At 43.2% G+C, this 22,721-nt stretch overlaps 1 protein-coding gene across 1 annotated transcript in view; it reads left to right on the top strand.

Annotated features, from left to right (window-relative positions):
• Window positions 1-22,721, top strand: part of SORCS3 (sortilin related VPS10 domain containing receptor 3) — a 626,549-nt gene that overhangs the window by 513,191 nt on the left and 90,637 nt on the right. The window contains exons 8-10 of the mRNA XM_060103648.1: window positions 1,845-1,934; window positions 10,561-10,740; window positions 21,091-21,237. Of these exons, the coding sequence (XP_059959631.1) occupies window positions 1,845-1,934; window positions 10,561-10,740; window positions 21,091-21,237 (417 nt within the window). The remainder of the gene's footprint in view (window positions 1-1,844; window positions 1,935-10,560; window positions 10,741-21,090; window positions 21,238-22,721) is intronic.

Genomic DNA, 22,721 nt, shown 5'->3' with positions numbered 1-22,721 from the left:
GGGAGGCAGGGGTCAGGACAGGTGAGGGGCACAGAGGCATAGAGGTGTATGTCAGTTGGCACTGAAGTTCTTGTTCTGTGCTGCTCCAAGTGTGGTCCCCAGACCAGCAGCATCAGCATCATCTAGAACTTATTAGAAAAGACAATTCTTGGACCTCATCCCAGACTGATTGAATCAGAGGCTCTGTGGGTGGGGCCCAGCAGTCTGAGTTTTAACAAGCTTTCTGGGTGATTCTGATGCATGCTGAAGTTTAAAAACTACTGATCTAGTTCTTGGGTTTGCAGCTACATTTATATGTGTTGGTTTTATAATTAAAAATAAAACCAAATTAAAGAAGCAAATAAATAGGATCATGCCAGGACTCATGGTGACTGTGCTTAGAACCAAGGGTTATATTTTAATCTGATTCTATGTAGTTGAGACGTATTTATAAAAGAAAAACAAAAGACTTCTCAGCAACTCATTAGCCTTAATCTGTCAACACCCCACCTCTAAGCCAACAGGGAACAATATAGATCCAGAACAGATGTCTTACAAAAAAAAAAAGTCTTGGAATACAAGATAAGAATGATTCTAATTAGAAAATAGAGATGTAAGGATAGCAGTGACCATCGGGGGAAACCAGTCTCTCCTCTTGGTTCAAAGCCGAAGACTTTGCACCAAGTTTTTTCCAAGGTTCTGCCTTCACGCTGACTTGAACATCTCTTCTACCTGGCAGCTTGTGGTGCCTGCTTTGTGGGCTTGCAATCTGCGCAGGTCAAGAGAGAGCCATGGGAAATGCCATCTCTTAGAGTGAGGAACGATGGGTGGCTTTCAGTAGAGATGTTATACCCCCTCTGCTCCCAGCAGCCGCTGTGGGTGGGCACTAGGGTTGGACCCAGGTCAGGGGACTGGCCTATCTTCAGCAGGAGGCTGGGCTTCCAGTGATTGCTTCCTCAGCACAGCAGCCTGGTTGCTACTGTCCCCCTGTTATTTTCTCTGAGCAGGCTATGTTGTCTTCTCCTGTGAATATTAATTTCCCCTGAGTTAGGATAATTGGGCCAAGAGCAGCCATCTGCAGAGCTATGCCATGTTGGTAAGACCTTCCAGCAAGCCCAGGCCAGGGGACCATTTCCTGGAGTGGTTTCCAGGTTCCTCTAAGAATCCATCTGTTGCCAAGTGAGGTTTCAGATGTTGACTCCCCCTGCCATGAGCTAGTAGAACTGAGACCCAGACCTAAGATTTCTGACTTTCAAATCCAGAGTTCTTTCTCTGACTTTTGATGCCTTTAATGAACTAACACATGGAAAGAATCAGTAAATATCTGCTCAAGGCATGGATTTGTAAATAGGAAGGAAAAAAATTGTACTCAGAGAGGAAGTGAAATTAATTTCAAAGTAATAAGGCTTTGAGCAATAGTAATTGTTCAGATACGAAACAAATTTTCTTTGACACTCATGTCATCATCGCAGTGGATTAAAAGCTGTTGAAAAAAAAGAATATATAGATCATGGGTACAGCAGACATCAGTAGCTTCTCTGTTTTCAGTTGAAAATATTTATTAAGTGTGTATGTATTCAGAGCACTGTGACAGAGTACAGAGCCCCTGCTCTCACAGACATTGGGAAAAGACTGTTGGGATTGCCACAGGGAAAGACTGTTGGAATTGCTCACTTATTGTCTAAGTGCTGTGCCACAGGAGCAACTCAGGGCACTGTGGGGTCGGAGGATCAAAGCCAAAAGGGAGTATTCCCTAAAAGGTTGTCACAAACCTACTGTGGCTGTTGATGGAGAGGCTACTGCTTTCCACCTTGTGCCGTGATCTGTAGCCCCATCTGACCTTTTGTGTTTTCCCCACGATACAGGTAACAACTGGTGGAAGAGCCAGCTACTACGTGTCTTACCGAAGAGAAGCCTTCACTCAGATAAAGCTGCCCAAGTACTCGCTGCCCAAGGTATGCACCACCTGCTCCCCGGGTCCTGCCAGATAAAGTGGTGGGAAGAGGCTGCCTTGTTGGGCTTCAGAAGGTTTGATCCCTGCCTGGGAGATAGCTGGCATTCAGCCTGACTTACCACTGTGGGGTTTAGCCTCTGCTGATGTCGCTGAATCTGGGTTCTGTGTTCCCCTCTCAGCAGGGTACACAGACAAGAGCTTTGATTTCCTATGATTCAAATATCCAATATAATCTTGGGTCATTTTCCAGGACTGGTAGTGAAAGGAACACTAGCTTTGCAGTCTCTTCTGAGGACCCCTCTCTTTCACAAGGGCCTTATTGACAAGTAGAGGGCCAGGCTTAGAATGGTCCAGGCAGAAACCATAGGTAGATAGATAGATAGATAGATAGATAGATAAATAGATAGATAGATAGATGAGGAGGTTAGTCTCATGGCTTTCTTGCTTCTCTCTACCCTTCAATGCTAAATATAAATGCACTGCCTGTGCTTCCACTCCCTTCTGCCACTATGAGTAATTAAAAAGGAATAATTTACTATAAAATTAATATCAAATCATGGCATTTTAACTCCTGTATTGGAAAATCATAAAACTTACTCTGTGGACCTCATCCCCTGTGAACAATGGCTTCTGGAAGGAGACAAATCTTAGAACCTTGGTATGAATGTGGCAGGGCTTTAGTTGCATCACCTATTAAGGCTGCAAAGAAGCAAAGTCTCAGGTTGGACATGTATCAAATGTAATGGTACAAAGACTTGGATCTCTAAGTTGGTGCTGGGAAACGTATCATGAAAGGCGAAATGAGTACAGAGGTAGTAGGGATTATGGGATAAGAAGGTGGATAACCATCTACCCCTAGTTGCTTTTATACATTCACCTATTCATATAAGCATGCACATACCTATTCATTCATTTGTTCCTTCATTTATTCACCCATCGATCTATTCTTTCTTCCATTTAAGTTTTTACTCTGTGCCAGGCACTGAACTGAGCTCTGTGGTTAGAGTGGTAAATAAGATACAAACGTTCCCTGCCTTAATGGAGCTTGTATTATGGTAGAGAAGAGACACTGAACAAGCAACTGTGGGTGTAGGGAGTATTATAGGTACAGAAGTTCAAGGGCCATTGTGACATGATAGTTGGCGCTCACCAAATATGGGTAGAGAAGACGAGTTTCCTAAAGAAAGTGATGCTTAAGATGATTCAAGACAGATAAGGAGTTAACCCTGCAAGCAAGTGTTCAGGAAGCTGGTAGAAAATACATATACTGGCCCGATTTTAAGAGAGAGTATGGTTCATTTAACAAACTGGAAAACTATATTGAGAGACTGGGTTGCACAGAGAGAGGTGGAGAGGCTGATGAGATTCGCAGGGCCCATGGGAAGTAGCCTCAGGGGCTATGGACATTAATTTCTCATTTTCTCTAATATCTCTGTGATTGGCTTTATAGGCCCATTGCATAGGACTACGCTTGCATCAGATATTCTAAACCCAAGCAGGAAAGAGGTATCCCTGCTTCAGAAGATGAGGAAGAGGAAGTTCATGGTCATGTTCTTTCTATTTTTTTTTTTTTTTTTTTTTTTTTGCGGTACGCAGACCTCTCACCGCTGTGGCCTCTCCCGTTGTGGAGCACAGGCTCCGGACACGCAGGCTCAGCGGCCATGGCTCACGGGCCCAGCCGCTCCGCGGCATGTGGGATCCTCCCGGACCGGGGCACGAACCCATGTGCCCTGCATCGGCAGGCGGACTCTCAACCACTGTGCCACCAGGGAAGCCCGATCATGTTCTTTCTAAAGGAGAATGACCCTTAGCAGCAACCTGGTGATTTCCATGTACTGGCCCAGGAAACAAGTTTCAGGAACTTTCCAAATTCTTTCCACATTCTCCATGTAGGGCCTATTTTGCCTCTTATATGTATGCCTGTTTTATGTATTTTTTAACTTCTCAGAAAAGCAAACAGTTTGCTCCCCTGGGCAGTGTGGCTGCAGGTGGGGATAAATGAAGCCTGGCATCAATCACAACCCTCGAACACTCCATCAATGATTAGCAACCCCATGGCAATTTACTGTGGTAGACTACCGTCCGTGCAGCCCCTCTGATAGAACTTCATCCAGAACAGCTTCTCATGAACATGAGGGCTGTTGTGAAGATAGCTGGATGGTTATCGATCCCCTTTATTCGTCGGCCTTGGCCGGGTTTTCATAGCCTGGGCCGAGGAGGTGAGGACTGAGTGGGTGGAGGGAGGTTGGTTCTTTCCATTGTTTAGAAACGGAAATTTCTTTTAAGCAAGTTGTTGCTGTTCCACGTTGTGCTGCAGTTGCTGCTGGGCATCTTGCTTAGAAACAGAAACACGGCAAATCTGCCCATCGTCATGGCCCTCCCACCTCTACTCCCAGCTGACTGTGCAGAATACACTCTCCTGGGGCATTCCATGGCTTCAGAGTGTTTTGCAGGGAAGGAGATGAAGGCCATTAATAAAGAGTGACATTATTAAGAGCAGCAGCCTTGTGCTGAGTCCTCAATAACCCAGCCCCTGGGCATTGGGCTGGCTCTGAGTCTCAGGCCGATGGCCGTGTAAAGCACGCACCTGCGGAGGGCTTGGAGAAAGATGACAGAAGCCGTGGCAGCCTCGGGGAAAAAGAGATGGAGCTCAAAAGCAGAAACCCAGGGCTTTCATTCCAGCTCTGCCTGCTGCTCATCTATGAGCCCAGGTCTTCTCATCTGTAGAATGGGCATCATAATACCATTCCATCTGGCAAAGTTGTAAGGATGCAGCAAATGGCTCGTTGTTGGTAAAGTGTAAAGTGCTGGGCAAGTGTAAGCAGCGATTGTGTTCCAGGGGAAATACTACTGACGCTCTTAACCTGTCAGGCGAGTTCCTCGTGGGGTCGTGTCCCAGGCTGCCTGCCTCACTGGACCCCTCTGAGTCCGATAGACCTCCTCTTGCCTCTTAGACTCTGGACTTGTTCTTAACTCGCTACTCTGTCATTTCCGCAGGAGAAAAAATTGTTTCCTTTTGGTTTGTTTGTTTCTGTACGGAACTCAGTTTGGCTGTAACAATGTTGAGCTTGACTTGAGCCCCAAGCTCCTGGAAACAGCAACATTTAAGAAATCTCCCCACCCTTTTGTGTTCCTGGATATGGCTTACTGCAAAGAACTCCTCTTCTCTTAAATGTGCCCCGTATTTACCTCTGGCAAGACCAGATTCCTGTTCTTTGTCTCATAAATGATTCACTGAACTGTTTGTCCCCACTGACCCATCTGGACAAAATGCCTGCTAATTTGACTGGACCAGACTTAAGTCTGGCTTTTCTCCTTAAGAGAATTGCTTGACCCTAAGGAAAACAATTTCCTGTTTAACTACTCATCACCCCACTCCCCGCAGTTCGTTCTTGCTTTACTTCTCCCAGTACGAGTAATTCTTTTCTGCCTTCACTCTGAGGTGCTTGCAGATCCTATGATCAGAGTGTTCCCCCTATTCCAATAGTCTTTGCCAATCAACTCTCTCCTTACCTGAGTCTGGGTTTGTTTTTGACAGTAGAATACAGTTAACCCCACTTTGAATAATGAAAGAGAACAGGGGGAAATATGTTTTAGATAATTTATTATAATGATAATGACAATGGTGTTAACCTTTCCTTAATTTCCTTAGGAAAATTGTCCTTAATTTTTACATTTCCCCGAATACTGATTTATCCTTCCTTGCTGTGCCATGGCCTCACTTCTTAAAGAGTTATCTGTAGTTTTAACCTCTTTTCTCATTTTCTACTCATCCTTGAACCCACTGCTAGTCGCCCTCAGCTCTCCCACATCCATCACTCCACTGTCCCGTTAAGAGTCTGCTAGCAGGCTTCCCTGGTGGCGCAGTGGTTGAGAGTCCACCTGCCGATGCAGGGGACATGGGTTCGTGCCCCGGTCCAGGAAGATCCCACATGCCGTGGAGCGGCTGAGCCCATGAGCTATGGCCGCTGAGCCTGCGCGTCCGGAGCCTGTGCTCCTCAACGGGAGAGGCCACAACCGTGAGTGGCCCGCGTACCGAAAAAAAAAAAAATTTGCTAGCCATTGTAACCAGTGGCTACCTGCATGCCAAATCCAATTAGACGTCTCTACATCTTTATCTTTCGTTTTTTTTTTTTTAACTCTCTGGAGCATCTGACACTGTTGGGGGAAAAAATCCACCCTTGATACTCTTCCCTTTGGCAGTGTTTTTCTCCTGATTTCCTTTTCTGGATCCCCTTCCCTTGCTATCCTTAAAGTGGTGATGTTCCTAAATGCCCGTTGCATTCTTCATGGTTCCTGAGTGACCTCATCCCTTCTCTTCACACTGATGACTCCTGTATCCACAGCCCCAGCAGATATCTCTCCATTAAACTCTGAACTATATCGTTAACTGCCTATTCGAGGTACATTCCCTTCAAGAACCCGTTTAACAACTGAGCTCAGAGTCTCTACCTTTTGGCCCTTCTGTCTCCTCCTTTTATTTACTTACTCCATTTATGTACTCAATAAACTATTGTTGGATGTCTGCCATGTGCTAGCTACTCTGGTAAGCACTAAAACTAAACTGACAAATAAGAGAGACATAGTGTCTGCCATCTGAGAACTCATTATAGTCTAATGAGAGAGGCAGATATCACACAAATAATTATAGAAGTGATTGTTAATTTTGACTGTAATGAATACTCTAAATAAAAAGCAGAAAATTTTGTTATTCAGGTATCTGAGATATTCAAGATATGTCCTTCTCCCTTCTGTAGATTCTACCTCCTTAATATCTCACAAGTTCATTTCATAGAGTTCTCATAGAGAATCTACTTCTTCAGTTCAGGCCCTTGTGCATTACTGCCTAGATGGTTGCGATGACCTTTTAAGCCTTCTCCCTTCCTTCTAGCATTGCCCCATTTAAATCCACACTTCACAATGCTTCCACATTGGATATTATCATGTAACGAACTGGATCATCTTCAACAAAATCTATGCATTAATTAACCAACTCTAATCCTCCCTTTCTCCTGCTTCAAATCTTGTGTCAGCTTTGTACTTCCTTCAGGGTAGAACTTCGGTGTGCCATACAGAACCCCTTATGATGTGGCCACTGTCTATCCTCACCTCCCTCAGAGGAAAATTGCCTTCAGGTTATTCCAAGTTCCATACATTCCCTTGAATACTCCACCTGTCTCGCACCTGTAAGCCTTTGTTCACCGTTTTCAGTACGTCTATTGTAGTCCTTAGTCAAGTTCACGAAAGGCCACCTGAGTTTGTGATGTCTCTACCACCAGATGGGCATATTCTTGAGGTCAGGTTCTACGTTTTGTTCCTGTCTGTATTTATATATAGTGTTTGGCACATGGCAAATGCTTAAAAACATAGGTGTTTCTGTAATGAATGAAGTTACATTAGGCCCGAATTACAAGAAAATGTTTCAATAACATGGAAGTATTTTTACTGTTGTTCACCTAGGAAGTCATAGGTTTAGATTTTCAGAAAGCAACCATGATTCTCCCTAGTGACTGTATTGGGAGGATGTAGGGGCAGTGTTATTTATAATTGTTTTAATAAGTAAGTGACACATGCTTTGGAGTTAAATTAGGGTAGCAAGATGAAAGAAATAAGCTTTATTGTCATTCAGATTCCTATAGGACCATTTTTAACTAATGATGCTTTTCTTTGTTCTGGAAGACTTAATATTTTCATTATTGGTTGACCCCTATTCAACTCTAAGACCTATTAGGAGAGAGGGCACATAGTTCAGAGTTTTTCAAAAAGTGATTCCCTAGATTGCATGCACTAGAATCATCTGGAGGGCTTGCTCAGGTGGTAGAATCTAAGGCTCCACAACCAGACATAATGAATCAGAATCTCAGGCATTGGGACCCATGAGTCTGCATGCTATTAGAATCTCCAGGTCATTTTGATACACACTGAATTATACCCCCACTGGTAAGGAGTTTAGCCTTTTTATTCAGATAGTCTTAGGTTCAAATCTTAGTAATATAATGTATTAGCTAAGTGACTTTGATAAATTAAGGATTTCTCAAGTGGACATCCCATAATTCTGTATACTAGAGAGTAGTCTCTCATCCTAGAGCCTGGAATACCTGCTCACCAGGTAACATAGTCCCAGTGCAGGTCTAAACTAAGATGCACTCGCAGCAAATCTGGCTGCCTCTAATCCTGAACGTGCCCCAGTGTTTTAAGTTGTTTTTTTCCCCTCACTTCTTTTACGTTAGTTTAGTCTAAAATAACTTAGCTCATTCATTTTTATGACCAAAACATCTGGGGAAAGCCAGGCATTTCTGTTGCATTTTTAACAGGTTAAGTGAATTTAATCCATATTTCCTGCAGCTGCTATTTCCCCTCCTACTGGGTTCTTGGGCTTTCATTCCACACCACAAAACATGACTTCATCCCATGGTTTTTAAGAGTAAGCCTTATTTCCATTTTCAAGCACCTCAGCAGGAACCTGTAATTCTACAAGGTGTGAAAGCGCAAATGAGCAAATGAGGTCTTAGTCAAGGTGACCTAGGGAGTCCAAGGCTAGAGGCTGAGATCTGACAGAGAATCTCCAATAAAAGATCCAGAACTCACTTTCTCACTTTTGCCCCCTCCCAGCTGTCCAGATGAGTTTGCTTCTTTGTACAATTGGCTTGGAGGAGCTCTGCATGGTTCTGACGGTAGAGACCTTGCTGCCTCCTTTTTTTGTTGAAACCATTTCTGGGAAAGGTTGTCAAATAAGGTGAAGGCTAGATCCACCCTAGTTATTTACTTACTGTCACTCCACTTGCCTGTGTCCCTATTACCAGTGCTTTTTGCCACAGTGACAAGGGTGCCTCTCTTTTTGCTTTCCTGGGATGATATTACTCTTTGGCATATACACCTGTATAGTTATGCATTTTTAAAATTGCTCTTATTTAGTCCGATATCTATCCAGGCTAACATTTCTTCCTGACAGTGTAAGTTCCTTAGGTAATGACTTGAGTTTGTGGTAATCTTTGTACAGTGCCTAGCCACATATGCAAACTGGCTTTTCAAAACGATTTGGAATTCTGAACTATTAGATTTAATTTTAGAAATGACCCAGTCCAGGAATACAAACTAAAGTGGCTTCAGGGACCAAGAAGTTAACAGTAATATATAAGGGCAGATCGTAGGTATGTAGGGCTAAGACTCCAATGAGTGCTGACTCTACCTAAAATACTACATTTTCAGGTATTTGATAGAGGTTATGGTCAAACCAAACAATTGTGATTCATATTCATTTCATGAGTCATTGGTTTGGAACTTCTGATTTAGAGGCTGTATATACAAATAATTAGAAGCTAACAATTAGGTTAGAGTCATATCACAGAGGTTCAAAACATGGTTTGGCTACTTAACGAGTTACATAATCTGAAGCAAGTTGGTAAACCTCTGCGTGCCTTAGTTTACTCTTCAGTAAAACAGGAATAATCATACTACCTCCACTGTAGAATTATTGGATTTTTTAAATTGAAATAATACATTTAGATGACTTAGAATGTGCCCACATGTTAGCTATTTTTATTGGTAGCCCAACCAACCTCTTCACTCTTTCAGTGAGAAAATGGAAGCTCAGGGAAACTGACACATCCAGTATCATACAGCTGATTTATAACAGAGCTTATATTATGACCCAGAACACTAAATTCTAGAGTGAGTATCCTTACCTGTATATCTATGGTTTTCAAACATTACTGTATTAGCAGCAGAACCCCCCTCACCTTTTACTCCTAAAATATTACACAGAATTCCAGGACATAACAGATCTCAGTAGTGCTGCTCTGTTTACAGCAGAGTTGGAAGCCCAGTGTCCCACCCATCGGCTATGCCTCTGTGCCACCCTTCTTGCAATCCCCATCTGAAGATTCCAAAGAAAGGCGTGAAAGCCGTTACCCTAAAAAGTTTGAAATCATAAATGGAGATCTAATGAAGGGATAGGACCTGCCAGTTTTGCACGTGTGGGTTTCCTCTTGCAAGGTTGTATGTCTCCGTTAGCTAAGACCAACTTTCAGTTATAAAAATAAAAAATGAAAATGGGGGCTTCCCTGGTGGTGCAGTGGTTGAGAATCTGCCTGCTAATGCAGGGGACATGGGTTCGAGCCCTGGTCTGGGAGGATCCCACATGCCACGGAGCAACTAGGCCCGTGAGCCACAACTACTGAGCCTGCGCGTCTGGAGCCTGTGCTCCGCAATGGGAGAGGCCACGACCATGAGAGGCTCGTGCACCGCGATGAAGAGTGGACCCCGCTTGCCACAACTAGAGAAAGCCCTCACACAGAAACGAAGACCAACACAGCAAAAATAAATAAATCAATTAATAACCTCCTACCCCCAACATCTAAAAAAAAAATGAAAGTGGATAAATCCCTTGAAGCCATGGAAAATCATACCCACCAAAGCCCCTTACACCCATCTTACTGTCACTTAGCAAGTAACAGAAATCATGAAGCTCATAATTTATAGCCTTGGCCTGACACAGAATTGTTTAACATTGCCTATAACTCAAGCTTTTTCTCAACCATTTCATAAGTCATGGTAATTACTCTGGGTCTCAGTGAGCAAGGAGATATGAAGATTTGCTGCCTTACAGGCTTTCCATCTTCTTATAGGACATGCACATCATTAGTACCAATGAGAACCAAGTGTTCGCAGCTGTCCAGGAATGGAACCAGAATGACACATACAACCTCTACATCTCAGACACACGTGGGATCTACTTCACCCTGGCCATGGAGAACATCAAGAGCAGCAGAGGTCTGATGGGAAACATCATTATTGAATTGTATGAGGTATGTAGCCAAGATTTCATGAGTTTTAACAGTATGAACACAAGCATTGGAGTCAGATAGTCCTGAATTCAGATCTCAGCTGTATACTTAGCAGTTGTAACTTTGGGCAAGGGACTTACCTTCTCAATTCCCTCACCTGTAAAATGGGGATAAAATATTGATCTAATGAGATTGTGGTGAGAATGAGGGATAATGTTTGTAAAGCATCTAGTGTGGTGATTGACTCAATAAGCCTTCAACAAATGGGAGCTAAAGTCAATGTCTTATGTGTATGAGCAGGATTACAACCCAGAAGTAAAGGTACTTGACTTCAGTGATCTCTTAAGTACTTGTTTCAAGTCTGTGCTTCTTTTTATGAGATCTGGGTGGAGGGATTAGTGCTATTTATATACCTTAAATTATTTGGAAAATCATGTTTTATGAACAACGTTATAGGAGAGGAAGGCAAATATCACTGGTAGGAGTGAGGGTTTCCCTGAAATGCTGCCAGATGCCAACACCTGTGCATAGAGAAAAACTGACCATGACTTACATCGTTTTTTTTTTTTTTTGCGGTACGCGGCCTTTCACTGTTGTGGCCTCTCCCATTGCGGAGCACAGGCTCCGGACGTGCAGGCTCAGTGGCCATGGCTCACAGGCCTAGCCGCTCCACGGCATATGGGATCCTCCCGGACCGGGGCACGAACCCATGTCCCCTGCATCGGCAGGCGGACTCTCAACCACTGTGCCACCAGGGAAGCCCACATCTTTTTTTAAATATGATCACCTTTATTGAGTTTCCACTTATATTGAATTTTTTTAGTGTGACCACCAGTTAAAGAATAATTTATCTAGGAAACTAAGTGATTCCATTTAGGGACTAGATTTAAAAAAAAACAAACAAAACTAATTGTTTCAGTGACCCTAATGATACACTGCTTGTTTATATCTCTAGTGTGTGATCTTTCGCAGTGAAAGAACTTGACTCACCACTTCAACTAGATGGACTGATTTGAGCAAAGGAGGCATGTCTCATTATCCAGCATTTACTAGTGACTTGTGGTCAGACCCACACAGGCTGTGCTGGTGGAGGTCATTCATTCACAGCAGGACAAGTTGCCTGTTGTGGGCGGTAGCCTCAGATGGTATGGCTGAGCTACTCCATCATGAGTTTTCTTCTTAGAGGAGCGGGAGTGGCTGTCAGAGCAGAGAGATCAGCACATGGGCTTCTGCTTGACAGTGGTCTCTTCTGAGCAGTGCATGTCAAAGTTCCAGCATCCCTACTCTGGTATCTAAGTTGGCTGCTCAGTTACTAAGAGTGGTGGAAACATTTAAGATTCCAGTTATTTTATTAGGTAGAAGGCATTGGGTGAATGCAAGTACATTAAAAAGAAGGAGAGAAGTGAATGTCAGGGTAGAAATACTCTGATTTTCTAGGACGTAGACAAGTGCTGAAATAATTCCCTTAGCAACAAGGTCCCAGCTTCGGAAATGACCTAGATTTCTTCCTAAAGTTGTGAAAAATAGTCAGTAGAGATGACTAGGAGTGTAAATGGCTTTGGGAAGCTTACATTTTCATGCCTCTAATCACACCAGGAGGCAGAAATATACCTTTGTTATTGGGCAGTAGATCACATCTGTGGGAAGGTTTAGATGAATGTTCCCAGGACTGAGGCCATTCCTGTTTGTACAAGTAAGCCTGTAGAGGTAAGAGGATTATTCATGCTCCTGTGGTCAGAGTCCAGTAGGAGAGGTGGACATTGCTGCAGATGACCTTTCAGCTGAGAAATTCCTGTTTCTCTGACTCTATTGATATAGTGGGTGAGTTTGCCACTGTGCAGTTCCTTTCCTAAAACAGGGTGCCTGAAACTCCTTGGTCATTTAGAACAGTGAGACATTCTGATCTGAAGTGACACATGAATCAAAATGAAGAATGTGCCAAGATACATATAAAATTTTTTTTGTCTTTCTGAAGTCAGTCTTTTTTTGGGAAAAAAATACATGGTGTCATCGCACCTACAGAGAAGCAAGATACACCAGGCAAGGCAACTTCCCTAAAACCAATTCAGTTGACCTTGTTCTCCAATCATTTTTATCAAGGTTGATCATGCCCCTGCATTGTATTCCAGACCATGAGAAAAGCAGGAAAGATAAGGGTTCTTACCCTCAGGGAACTTGCAGTCTAGTTTGTTGGGCTTTGAAGGGGTCAATAAACAAATTTCCTCTTTTACCTGCAGAAGAATGAAACCATTTGAGACAGAAACAAAGTGTGAGACAAAAGGAGATCAAGTGTCAGCTTTATTGCTTTGAAAAGCATGTAGGAGGAAATGGTCTTGCTAATACTGCTCCCCAGAATTGAACTCATCCATCCAGTCACAGGCAGAAATAGTGAATCAAAAGCCCTCCCATGGGACATGGGGAGGGGGAAGAGTAAGCTGGGACAAAATAAGAGAGTGGCATGGATATATATACACTACCAAATGTAAAATCGATAGCTAGTGGGAAGTGGCTGCGTAGCACAGGGAGCTCAGCTCGGTGCTTTGTGACCAACTAGAGGGGTGGGATAGGGAGGGTGGGAGGGAGACGCAAGAGGGAGGAGATATGGGGATATATGTATATGTATAGCTGATCCACTTCATTATAAAAACAGAAACTAACACACCATTGTAAAGCAATTATACTCCAATAAAGATGTTAAAAAAAATAAAAAGCCCTCCCATGGACGCCTGTCTCTGTAACACCACAGCATTGTGGTGCAGAGGCTGTGATCTTTGCAGGCAGATCCCCAAAATAGTTGAGTTAGGGATGTGCTGTAAAAGACCAGTTCTTTTTCTCAATGTTACTAATCCGATTATCAGTACTTTTGCCCTGGGGAGGAAGAGGTGAAGAAGTGGAAGGTGTAAGGCCAGCTGGCCGGAGGCAGAGGAACACAATCAGATGCACAGGTTGCATCAGACTGAAACTCTCCAGACCACCCAGTTCCAGAAACTGACCTGGAGACTTTCCGGACCACCCAGTTCCAGGAACTGACCTGGGGACCTTCCACCCGGCCCAGCCTTCCCGCCTTTCGAGGGGTGGGACTAACGGTCCCAAGACTGATGCAACCGGCACCAGATATCGCCATAATACCCGAAGAGACCACCAAATAAGGAATACCCTGCACCCTCCCAGATTCACCACACCCCTTTCCCTTCTTCCCCTATAAAATCTTGCCCAACCCTCGCCCGGGTGCGACTTCTCTGGCCCCTTTCTCTCGGACCAGTGAACCTCGCCCGGGAGTGCCCCCTAATAAAGCTCACTGGAAGCTTTCCTCTGTTTTGCGGTGCCATTTGTTAAGATCCGACCTTACAGAAGGCATTCCAAATGTCAAGAATGGCATAAGCCAAGAGTTGGACAGACAGTGTAGATTTGTAAGTCCGTGAGCTAGCCAGTCTAATTGCGTAGAATAGATGGTTGTCAGGTACAAGAATGAGTGCTGCATTAGTTGGGGTTCAGATTCTAGAAGGCATTTAATACCAAGGGAATAAATTATATCCTGTCACTATCTAGACCATGACTATGTTGAAGGTTTTTAGAGGGTGATGCTGCTTTGCACCTGGGTATACATTCTGTGATTTGGAGATTAAGCCCAGTTTAATTGGTCTCTAGGGGTCATTAGACTTCAACCTTCTTCACTGGAGGTTCTCACAGAAGCTGAGATTGTGTACCACATGGCCAGTTAGCAAAGAGACTATAGTTTTTGTGGACTCTGAATGCCCTTGAGTAATACAGCTGGAAAAAACAGTGAGCTTTTGTGTTCAATTCAGCTAAAGTAACACACTTTCATGAAATGTATTTTGCTTGATGAGGCTGGTACGTTGAGACTCCAAATCTCCCGGAAAGACGTAAGTGACTCTAGTAGGGTAGTGATCACAGTCTAACTTGTATTAGAGGTGCAATTCCTGCATGTTATGGGATCACTAAGAGGAAACTTAATTCTAACTTGATGAATTTGGGGAGACTTGCAGATGAGTAGGTTTAAAGGATGAACTGCTAGAGCGTGGGAGAAAGGCATGCCTGGTAAAGTCCAGCATAAGAAGAGAACCAGAGTCTGATGAGTAGAGGTCCATTTTCCTAGAATGTCAAATGACCTTGGAGAATAGTGGGGGTAAAGACTATGAAGATGCTAGTAAAGAGCTTGACTGAAGAGTCGGGCATTTATTCTCTGGGCTGGTATTTCTCTATGTTTTCCCTTACATCTAGCAAATGATAATTGTATGCATGAGGTACTCCCTATGCCAAGTTAATGTAAAGCTTTCTATTGCAGTGGGACAGGGTGTTACATCTGTTTTCCCTTGTCTGAAATGTCTGAGATGCCTTTAGTTAACACAGATATGAGGTGGCTCGAGCTGACCACTGGTGTGTCATTCTGTCTTCCACATGGACCTCTCAAGCCTCTTCTTGACATTGGAAAGGGGACAAAGAAAGTGAGAATTTATTTGAGAAGTACACCTTGTAGGTCTTGGCACTGAGAGACCTTGGAGACCAAGGGGATCAACCCCACTCAACTCCCTAAACTCTAAGGCGAGGCATTGTTCATTTCCTGGTCTGTTGGACAGTTTCCTGCTGAAGAGGGAGTCTGCTGTGCTCTGTCCAATCCCTTCATCAGAGTGCAGTCTCGTCATGGCTGTAATTACATAATCAGGAGAGAAAATAATTCTTGAAATAATGATCTCTTCTTTAAGGTAACAGAGCCATTCCATCAAAACGAGGCTGGTGTTGACAACGAATGCAGTTCATTATGTGTGTTCACCATTATTCTTATGACACTCTTTTCATATAGAGCTCTGTTGTGGTTTTTTCACATCTCTATAAACTGCATTTTTTCCTAGATGTTCTCCACTGGTAAATCGGGTAACAAATGTTCTTTGCAACACTTTCAGTTATATTGTAGAAACATTCTCTGAGCTGCTGCATTTTCTTCAATATTTTCCTGGATTAAGCATCCAACTTGTAACTCTGTATAATAATAACAACAGCACACCAGGTAATGCCTTAAACTGACATTGTCGAGTAAATATATAACAAGCTACACGCGCACTTTAAAATCAAGAGAAGGGCTTCCCTGGTGGCACAGTGGTTGAGAGTCTGCCTGCTAATGCAGGGGACACGGGTTCGAGCCCTGGGCTGGGAGGATCCCACATGCCGCGGAGCAACTAGGCCTGTGAGCCACAACGACTGAGCCTGCGCATCTGGAGCCTGTGCTCCGCAACAGGGGAGGCCGCGATAGTGAGAGGCCCGCGCACTGCGATGAAGAGTGGCCCCCGCTTGCCACAACTAGAGAAGGCCCTAGCACAGAAACAAAGACCCAACACAGCAAAAATAAATAAATAAATTAATTTAAAAAAAAATCAAGAGAAGAAAGTAAAAAGAAACAGATGAAATTAATTGTAATATTATATTTTATTTAACCAAAATATCCAAAATACTGTCATTTAAGTATATGCTCAGTATGAAAAATTACTAATGAGATATTTTATATTTTTTGTCATACTAAGTCTACAGTGTACTGGGTATATTTTATGCTTCTCAAGCATCTCAATTCATATGCTAAATTTTCACCAGAAATACTTGATCAGCATTTATATTTCATAAAATTTACAGTAGAAAAGGTAGATTCACATACCCAAGTTATTCCAAGCATACTTAAAAGTTTGCCAATAACTGGATCAGGTCTCAATTTTTTTTTAAATTTCAGTTTAAATTGGTTAAAATTAAATAAAATTAAAAGTCAGTTTCTTAGTTCCACTGACCCCATTTCAAGTTCTCAGTAGCCCTATGTGGCTAGTGGCTATGGTATTGGACAGCACAACCCTTAATGATATATATACTCTTTCTTATTTATCTATTACAATAACTCCTTGTGGGAGATACCATTCCCTATTGAGCCTATGAGAGTATAGAGATGCATAGAGTTTGGTAACTTGGCTCAGATCACACAGCTAGTAAAGGGTGACGCTGTGTTTGAACCAACCCATGTCAGTTTGACCAAAAAGCCCAGGCTCTTCCTATTATACATTTTTTTCACATTCATTTTTTTTTATTGAGGTATAATTTATGTACAGTAAAATTTACGCTTTTTGGTTATGCTCTTTTCGGTTCTATGAGTTTTGACAGAGGTATGTGCATCTACCACCATAATCAAGATATAGAACATTGGACATATAAGGTATTGTCTCACGACATTCCCTCTTATGGCCCTTTTGTAGTCATCTTCCTCCCACCAAAAGTCACTAGTAAACCAATCTGATTTCGCTCTGTGCCTCCAGTTTTATTTTTTCTACATTTTCATATGAATGCAAAAAAGGGAGTCTTTTGAGTCTAGCTTCTTTCACATAGTACGTTGAGACTCACACATGTTGTTGAATATCAAGAGATGTTCCTTTCTTTCTACTGCTGAGTAATACTGCATTGCCTGGGTGTATCCTTGCTTGTTTATTCATTCACCAGTTGAAGGTCATTCAAGGTGTTTCCAGTTCTGTGTGATCATGAATAAAATTTCTATAAACATTTATATGAACATAAGTGTTTCTTTCTTGTGGGTAAATACATAGGAGTAGAATTGCTAGATTGAATCTCAGTGTATGTTTATAAAAAGCCACCAAACCATTTCTTACGTGGCAGTATCATTTTGTATCCCCACCAGAGATGTATGTGAGTTCTAGTTGCTTCACATCTTTAACAATGGTTGGGGGCCTCCCTGGTGGCGCAGTGGTTGAGAGTCCGCCTGCCGATGCAGGGGATACGGGTTCGTGCCCCGGTCTGGGAGGATCCCATATGCCGCGGAGCGGCTGGGCCCGTGAGCTGTGGCCGCTGGGCCTGCGCGTCCGGAGCCCATGCTCCTCAACGGGAGAGGCCACAACAGTGAGAGGCCCGCATACCGAAAAAAAAAAAAAAAAAAAAACAATGGTTGGTATTATCAGTTTTGTGTGTGTGTGAGTGTGTGTGCACACACGTGTGTTTAGACATTCTTTTAGTGTCCTAGTGGCACCTCGTTAGTTTTGTTTAAATTTCCTAAAGACTAATTATCATGAGCTCACTATACTTGGATGGATAAAAGGAAACTCTGAGCCATCCTTAGTGTTCTGGCCTCTTTGCTCATCTTGTTGATGTTTTATTGCTTTCTGTGTCTCTAGTGCCTACCCTCCACCCACTGCTTTATCATGACCTTATATTACCCTTCTTTGGACAGATGGGCGGCTACTTATAGACCCCGTGGGGACATTTTCCCCAACTGACCTTCATCGGCCCCTCACCACAGGTCCAACTCTAGGGACAGCCCAAGGCAAACCATGGTAATTGCTTTTCTCAGCAGAGCCCTGGCTTCCTTGTCCTGAGGGCATGGGGGTGAGTGACAGATGATTATGCCACCTGGACTCAGTGCTCTGCCAAGGGACTGCTGTCAGTGTCCCTTTGCACCTCAAATTGATTCCCAGAGGGAAAGTGGGCCATGCAGGCCTGAGGCCTTGTACTACCCTCTTCTTTGGGGACCACCTTACAAGCTGGTACCTTTCTCCTTGAACTCTTGGGGCTAACAGCAGCAGCTATGCTGCTGATTTCAAACCACAATGGGAAGAAGCATGTTTAAGTTGATCAGATTCCAAATACCTCCTTGGATGGAGAAGAGTTAAAATGTGTGTCTCATTCCCCAGTTCCTTTACATTGCATGTAGTGAAGGTAAGTAGTGTTTCATGGAACTTCTGTGTCAGATATATATGTAGCTATGTGTGTACACATACGTGCATATATGGGTATGAGTCTACTAGGCGCCAACAGAAATGTATTTCATACTTGGGTTGCAATCGAAAAGTTTGAAAGCTATTGGCCTAGGATATAGAAAACAAAGTGCCCTCCAAACTTATAGTCCATTTACACAAGAGATGAAGCCAAGAAACAATTCAGCAATAACATAAGGGCTTTGAACAATCCAAATACAAATGGGAAATGTTTTATCTTTTGGTTTTTTTCTTTTTTTTCAGACAGGCAGACAGGACTGAGATTGCTTTGGCATTATGTGCAACTGCAGGAGAAACACCTTCAGGGGTGCAGATGGGTTCCTTCAAAATCTCTCCTTCTATATATTTTCAGTCTCCATTCTCCTGATTTTACTCTCAGACTATGTGAGGCACACAGAAAGTAGCCATCTGAGTGGTGGAGTTCTTAGTGGGAATATGGTAACATAATATTGGCATATTATATTTTCCAAACATGCCCATCCAGAAGAACACAAGAAGCAGCTAAGTGGCTAGTAATTCAGGCTAGAATGTATCGAGCTAGGAGGCAGGGGATGATGGTGACAGACAGAAGTCTGATTCTGACCTGTGTATGTCCGAGAAATTCGACATCAAGGCCCTGGGTACATGTTGGGGGCAGGTGGCTGGCTTACGGGAAAGAGTTCTATGGAATCATTATCTGGTGATCCATCAGAAAAGACACCAGCTCTATGTCTAAAGGGAATAGCACAGGGCCTCCATCAGGCCGAAGGTTCTAAGGAAACACAGATTCCATTTTCTGTGAGGAATTATTGGTAATTGGGTTTGAGAGAAACAACTTTGCAGTTGGTTTTAAAGACCGAGGTGATCTGAGGGCCTCACAGCCCTTGGCTGAGTGTATAAGGTGCCGGTCTTCCTGAAATGGCACTGAGTTTAAGCAGCTAGGGCAGGGAGGGTACCTCTGGGGAAGGACATAACTCTGACAACACTGCCCCTCTCCCCACCTTGGCTTCTGTCCTTACCCACCCTCTGTTCACATTAGGAATCTAATCAGCTCCATCACTGGCCTTTTGTCAAATTCCCCTGGTGGTGTCCTTCCTAGATAACACTGTTCTCCTCCTGACAGCCTCTGTCCATTTTTGTTGTTGTTTGTTGTTTTGTATTTGGGTTGGCATTCTCTATTCTCTTTCAAGGCCAGTCGGGTTACTAAAAAAAAAAGAAAAGCACTTCTCATTTCATCAGGTAAATTATGTCATTAAAACAAAAGAACTGACTTCTGTGAAATTCCTTCCCTTTGTTCCCACTGGCATCGTCTCAGAACTGCAGTAAACCTCAATTCATGATGACCCTCAAATAATGGGCATAAGTACAGTTAAAGTTTTGAGATATCTGAGTGTAATCCAGAAAACCTGCCATTCTACCTCTTATTTATACATATTTAAACAATTTGAATGACCTTTCCTTTGGAAAATCCTGGAACTTGAGCCAGAAGTCAAAGGAATGTTTCTTTGACATAGATTGCTGTCATTCTAAATATCTCTTCTTATTGCCCAGATGGAGGCATAGAAGAAATAAAAGTGAGTCAAATCTGTACTTACTCTCAAACGCTTCTGGATCATAAATGTCCTCATTCTCTAGCTACTTGTTTTGTGGTGATAGTCTTCTTCCTTCAGAATGTCAAGGGTATGCAAATCCCAATACATCGGAACTCTGGCAAGCGTGCTGTCCATTATCTGTTGTATCCTTTGCCAGCTGACTGAGGGAAAAAAGGAAGGGAAGGGCTCTTTCAAAGTGACCATTGGCTGAGACCCAAGCTAATATGGGAATTATCCAAAGTCACACGGTGAGCTGGTGGCACAGCCAGTGATAGGGGCCAGGTCTCCAAGCTGGGTCACCTGCCCCAAAATATCTACCTCACTATTAATCAGGACACCTGGACTTCTACAATTACAGATTATACCTTGATGCCTTGAAAACCTGTCAACAAGCCCCTCCTGAGCAAAATCCCACGTTCTCTGTTTTTATTTATTTATTTTAAATGTTTATTGAAGTATAGTTGATTTACAATGTTTTAAGTATACAGCAAAGTGATTCAGTTATACATATATATGTATGTATATATACATATATATATTCTTTTTCAGATTCTTTTCCATTATATGTTATTACAAGGTACCGAATATAGTTCCCTGTGCTACACACCAGCTCTTTGTTGTTTATCTATTTTATATATAGTAGCCTGTATCTGTTAATCCTAAATGTTCTCTAGAAGGAGTAACTCCTTCAGTTGTTATCCACCACTCCCACCCCAGAGGGAATGCTGATAGTTAATTAAGGATAAAGCCCTCTGAACAAAGTGCAGAGACCTGTAGAGTAGGGCAAAACAGATGAACAATAGGGGAATGGGACATCTGGTTTGCGGGGGTGGAGGGAGCAGAGATGAACTTAAACTTCTTTTGGAGACCACATGGCACGTGCCATTTCTCACCATGTTCCTCCTCTTTTCCTCTGTTGCACCCCCAACATGCTGTGGAAAATGCTGGGGCTTCTCCCAGGGCCTCTCCCAAACTACAGGCATTTTGGCCCAACATTGTTCTCCATCTCTCGCCCTTTTTCCTAGGTAGCAGGTATCAAAGGGATATTCCTGGCAAACAAGAAGGTGGATGATCAAGTGAAGACATACATCACTTACAACAAGGGCAGGGATTGGCGCCTCCTGCAAGCTCCAGACGTGGACCTGAGAGGAAGCCCAATACACTGCCTGCTGGTCAGTCCCCCAGTCTCATGTGAGACCACAGGGCAGGCTGGTTACCTGGGGATGCTCCAACAGGGGCTTTCTTCCATCAAGGAGAGCTTAGGATCTTGGCTGGTGCTGAGCAGGGATTTCCTACAGGTCCCAGGGCATTGACCTGTGGACTCAGACTGCCATATCACTTGGATGGAAAGTTCAGTTGAATTCCACAAACCTTTACTGAGAATATACTATGTGCTCCAACTCCTAGGAAGATAAAGGAACATAAGAGAAAGAACCTGTGCCCAAGGGTCCCAGACAGAGCTCAGTAGTGGTAAATACCTATTAGCTGATGCTGGTATGATACAGTGCTTGATGATAAGTGCTTGATGGTGGGCAAGGTAAGCAAAATTTGCCTTGGAAGCCCAAGGAATGTCAGGCTGGTATGTCCACATGGGACAGAGTTAATCTCTCAGCATTCCCAGGGTTCCAGCTGTATGGAATATTGGGGTAGGCACCGTGGAGGTGCAACTCCATGTGAGGAGGGAAGACAGATAATTAACAGTGAAATTCACAACTCTCAGTGCCCTCTTAAAGAGGACCTATTTGAGAAAATTTTCTAAGGTCCCAGAAATGGTTATGTTTCCCCTTTGCAAAAAAAGTTGCCTTTTGCCACTTACTGAATATTCTAGACATTATGTTAAAAACTGGGAATATAGTGATAAATAGGATTAACAGGGCCTTTCCCCTTTTGTAGTTTTCAGTCCAGCTCCATGCTTCTGATTTGGGGTACTAGGAAAGTCAGAGACAGATGCCTGCCTACATGCAAGAACTGGTCACAGCAAGAATTTTTTTTTCCCCCAAACCTTACCCATGGATTCATCTTATTAACCTAATTTTCTCCTTTCCCCGATTTCACAATTTGTTTATTTTTGTTTATTATATGGTGTCTATAAATCCCTAATCCTTTTAAAGAAACTCAAAAAGGGATAAATAAGTAAATGAATAAAGAACACAAACTTATATGAGTTTCAAATAATGGCTTCAAATATTCTAAGTAAAATTCAAAGTAAAATTATAAACAGGAACCAAATACATAAAGCAGAAACAAGGACCATCTGGTTGAAGAAGAGGGTAGAAGGTCTGAGACTGTCTCACTTAACCTTCCCCACTTCACTGCTCCCAGTGGCCCATTAGGGCTCCAAGAAGCAGAGCATGATGGCCAAGGTCAGTGATGGGAGAAGATCAATGTCATCCTGTGGGAAGGCATGGTCTGGGAGGCTTCCTAAGGCTGACCATGAACTGGACCTTGATGGATGGGGTAGGGGTGAGGAAGAGAGGGGAAGCCTACAATTGTGACGGGAACAGGGACAGGATGGGGCCTATGAATGGTGCTCAGAGCAGCTTCTGATGTGAACATATCAGCTGTTCAGGGAGACATGACTTGTGCCCCAAACTAAGTGAGTGGCTCACATCTAGTCCTTGCTGTTTCTGGAAGCTGAACACCTGGGAGCCCCATA

This window comes from Mesoplodon densirostris, chromosome 1 (assembly GCF_025265405.1).
Source record: "Mesoplodon densirostris isolate mMesDen1 chromosome 1, mMesDen1 primary haplotype, whole genome shotgun sequence".
NCBI classification, from domain to species: domain Eukaryota; kingdom Metazoa; phylum Chordata; class Mammalia; order Artiodactyla; family Ziphiidae; genus Mesoplodon; species Mesoplodon densirostris.
This window is presented reverse-complemented; position numbering and strand designations above follow the sequence as displayed.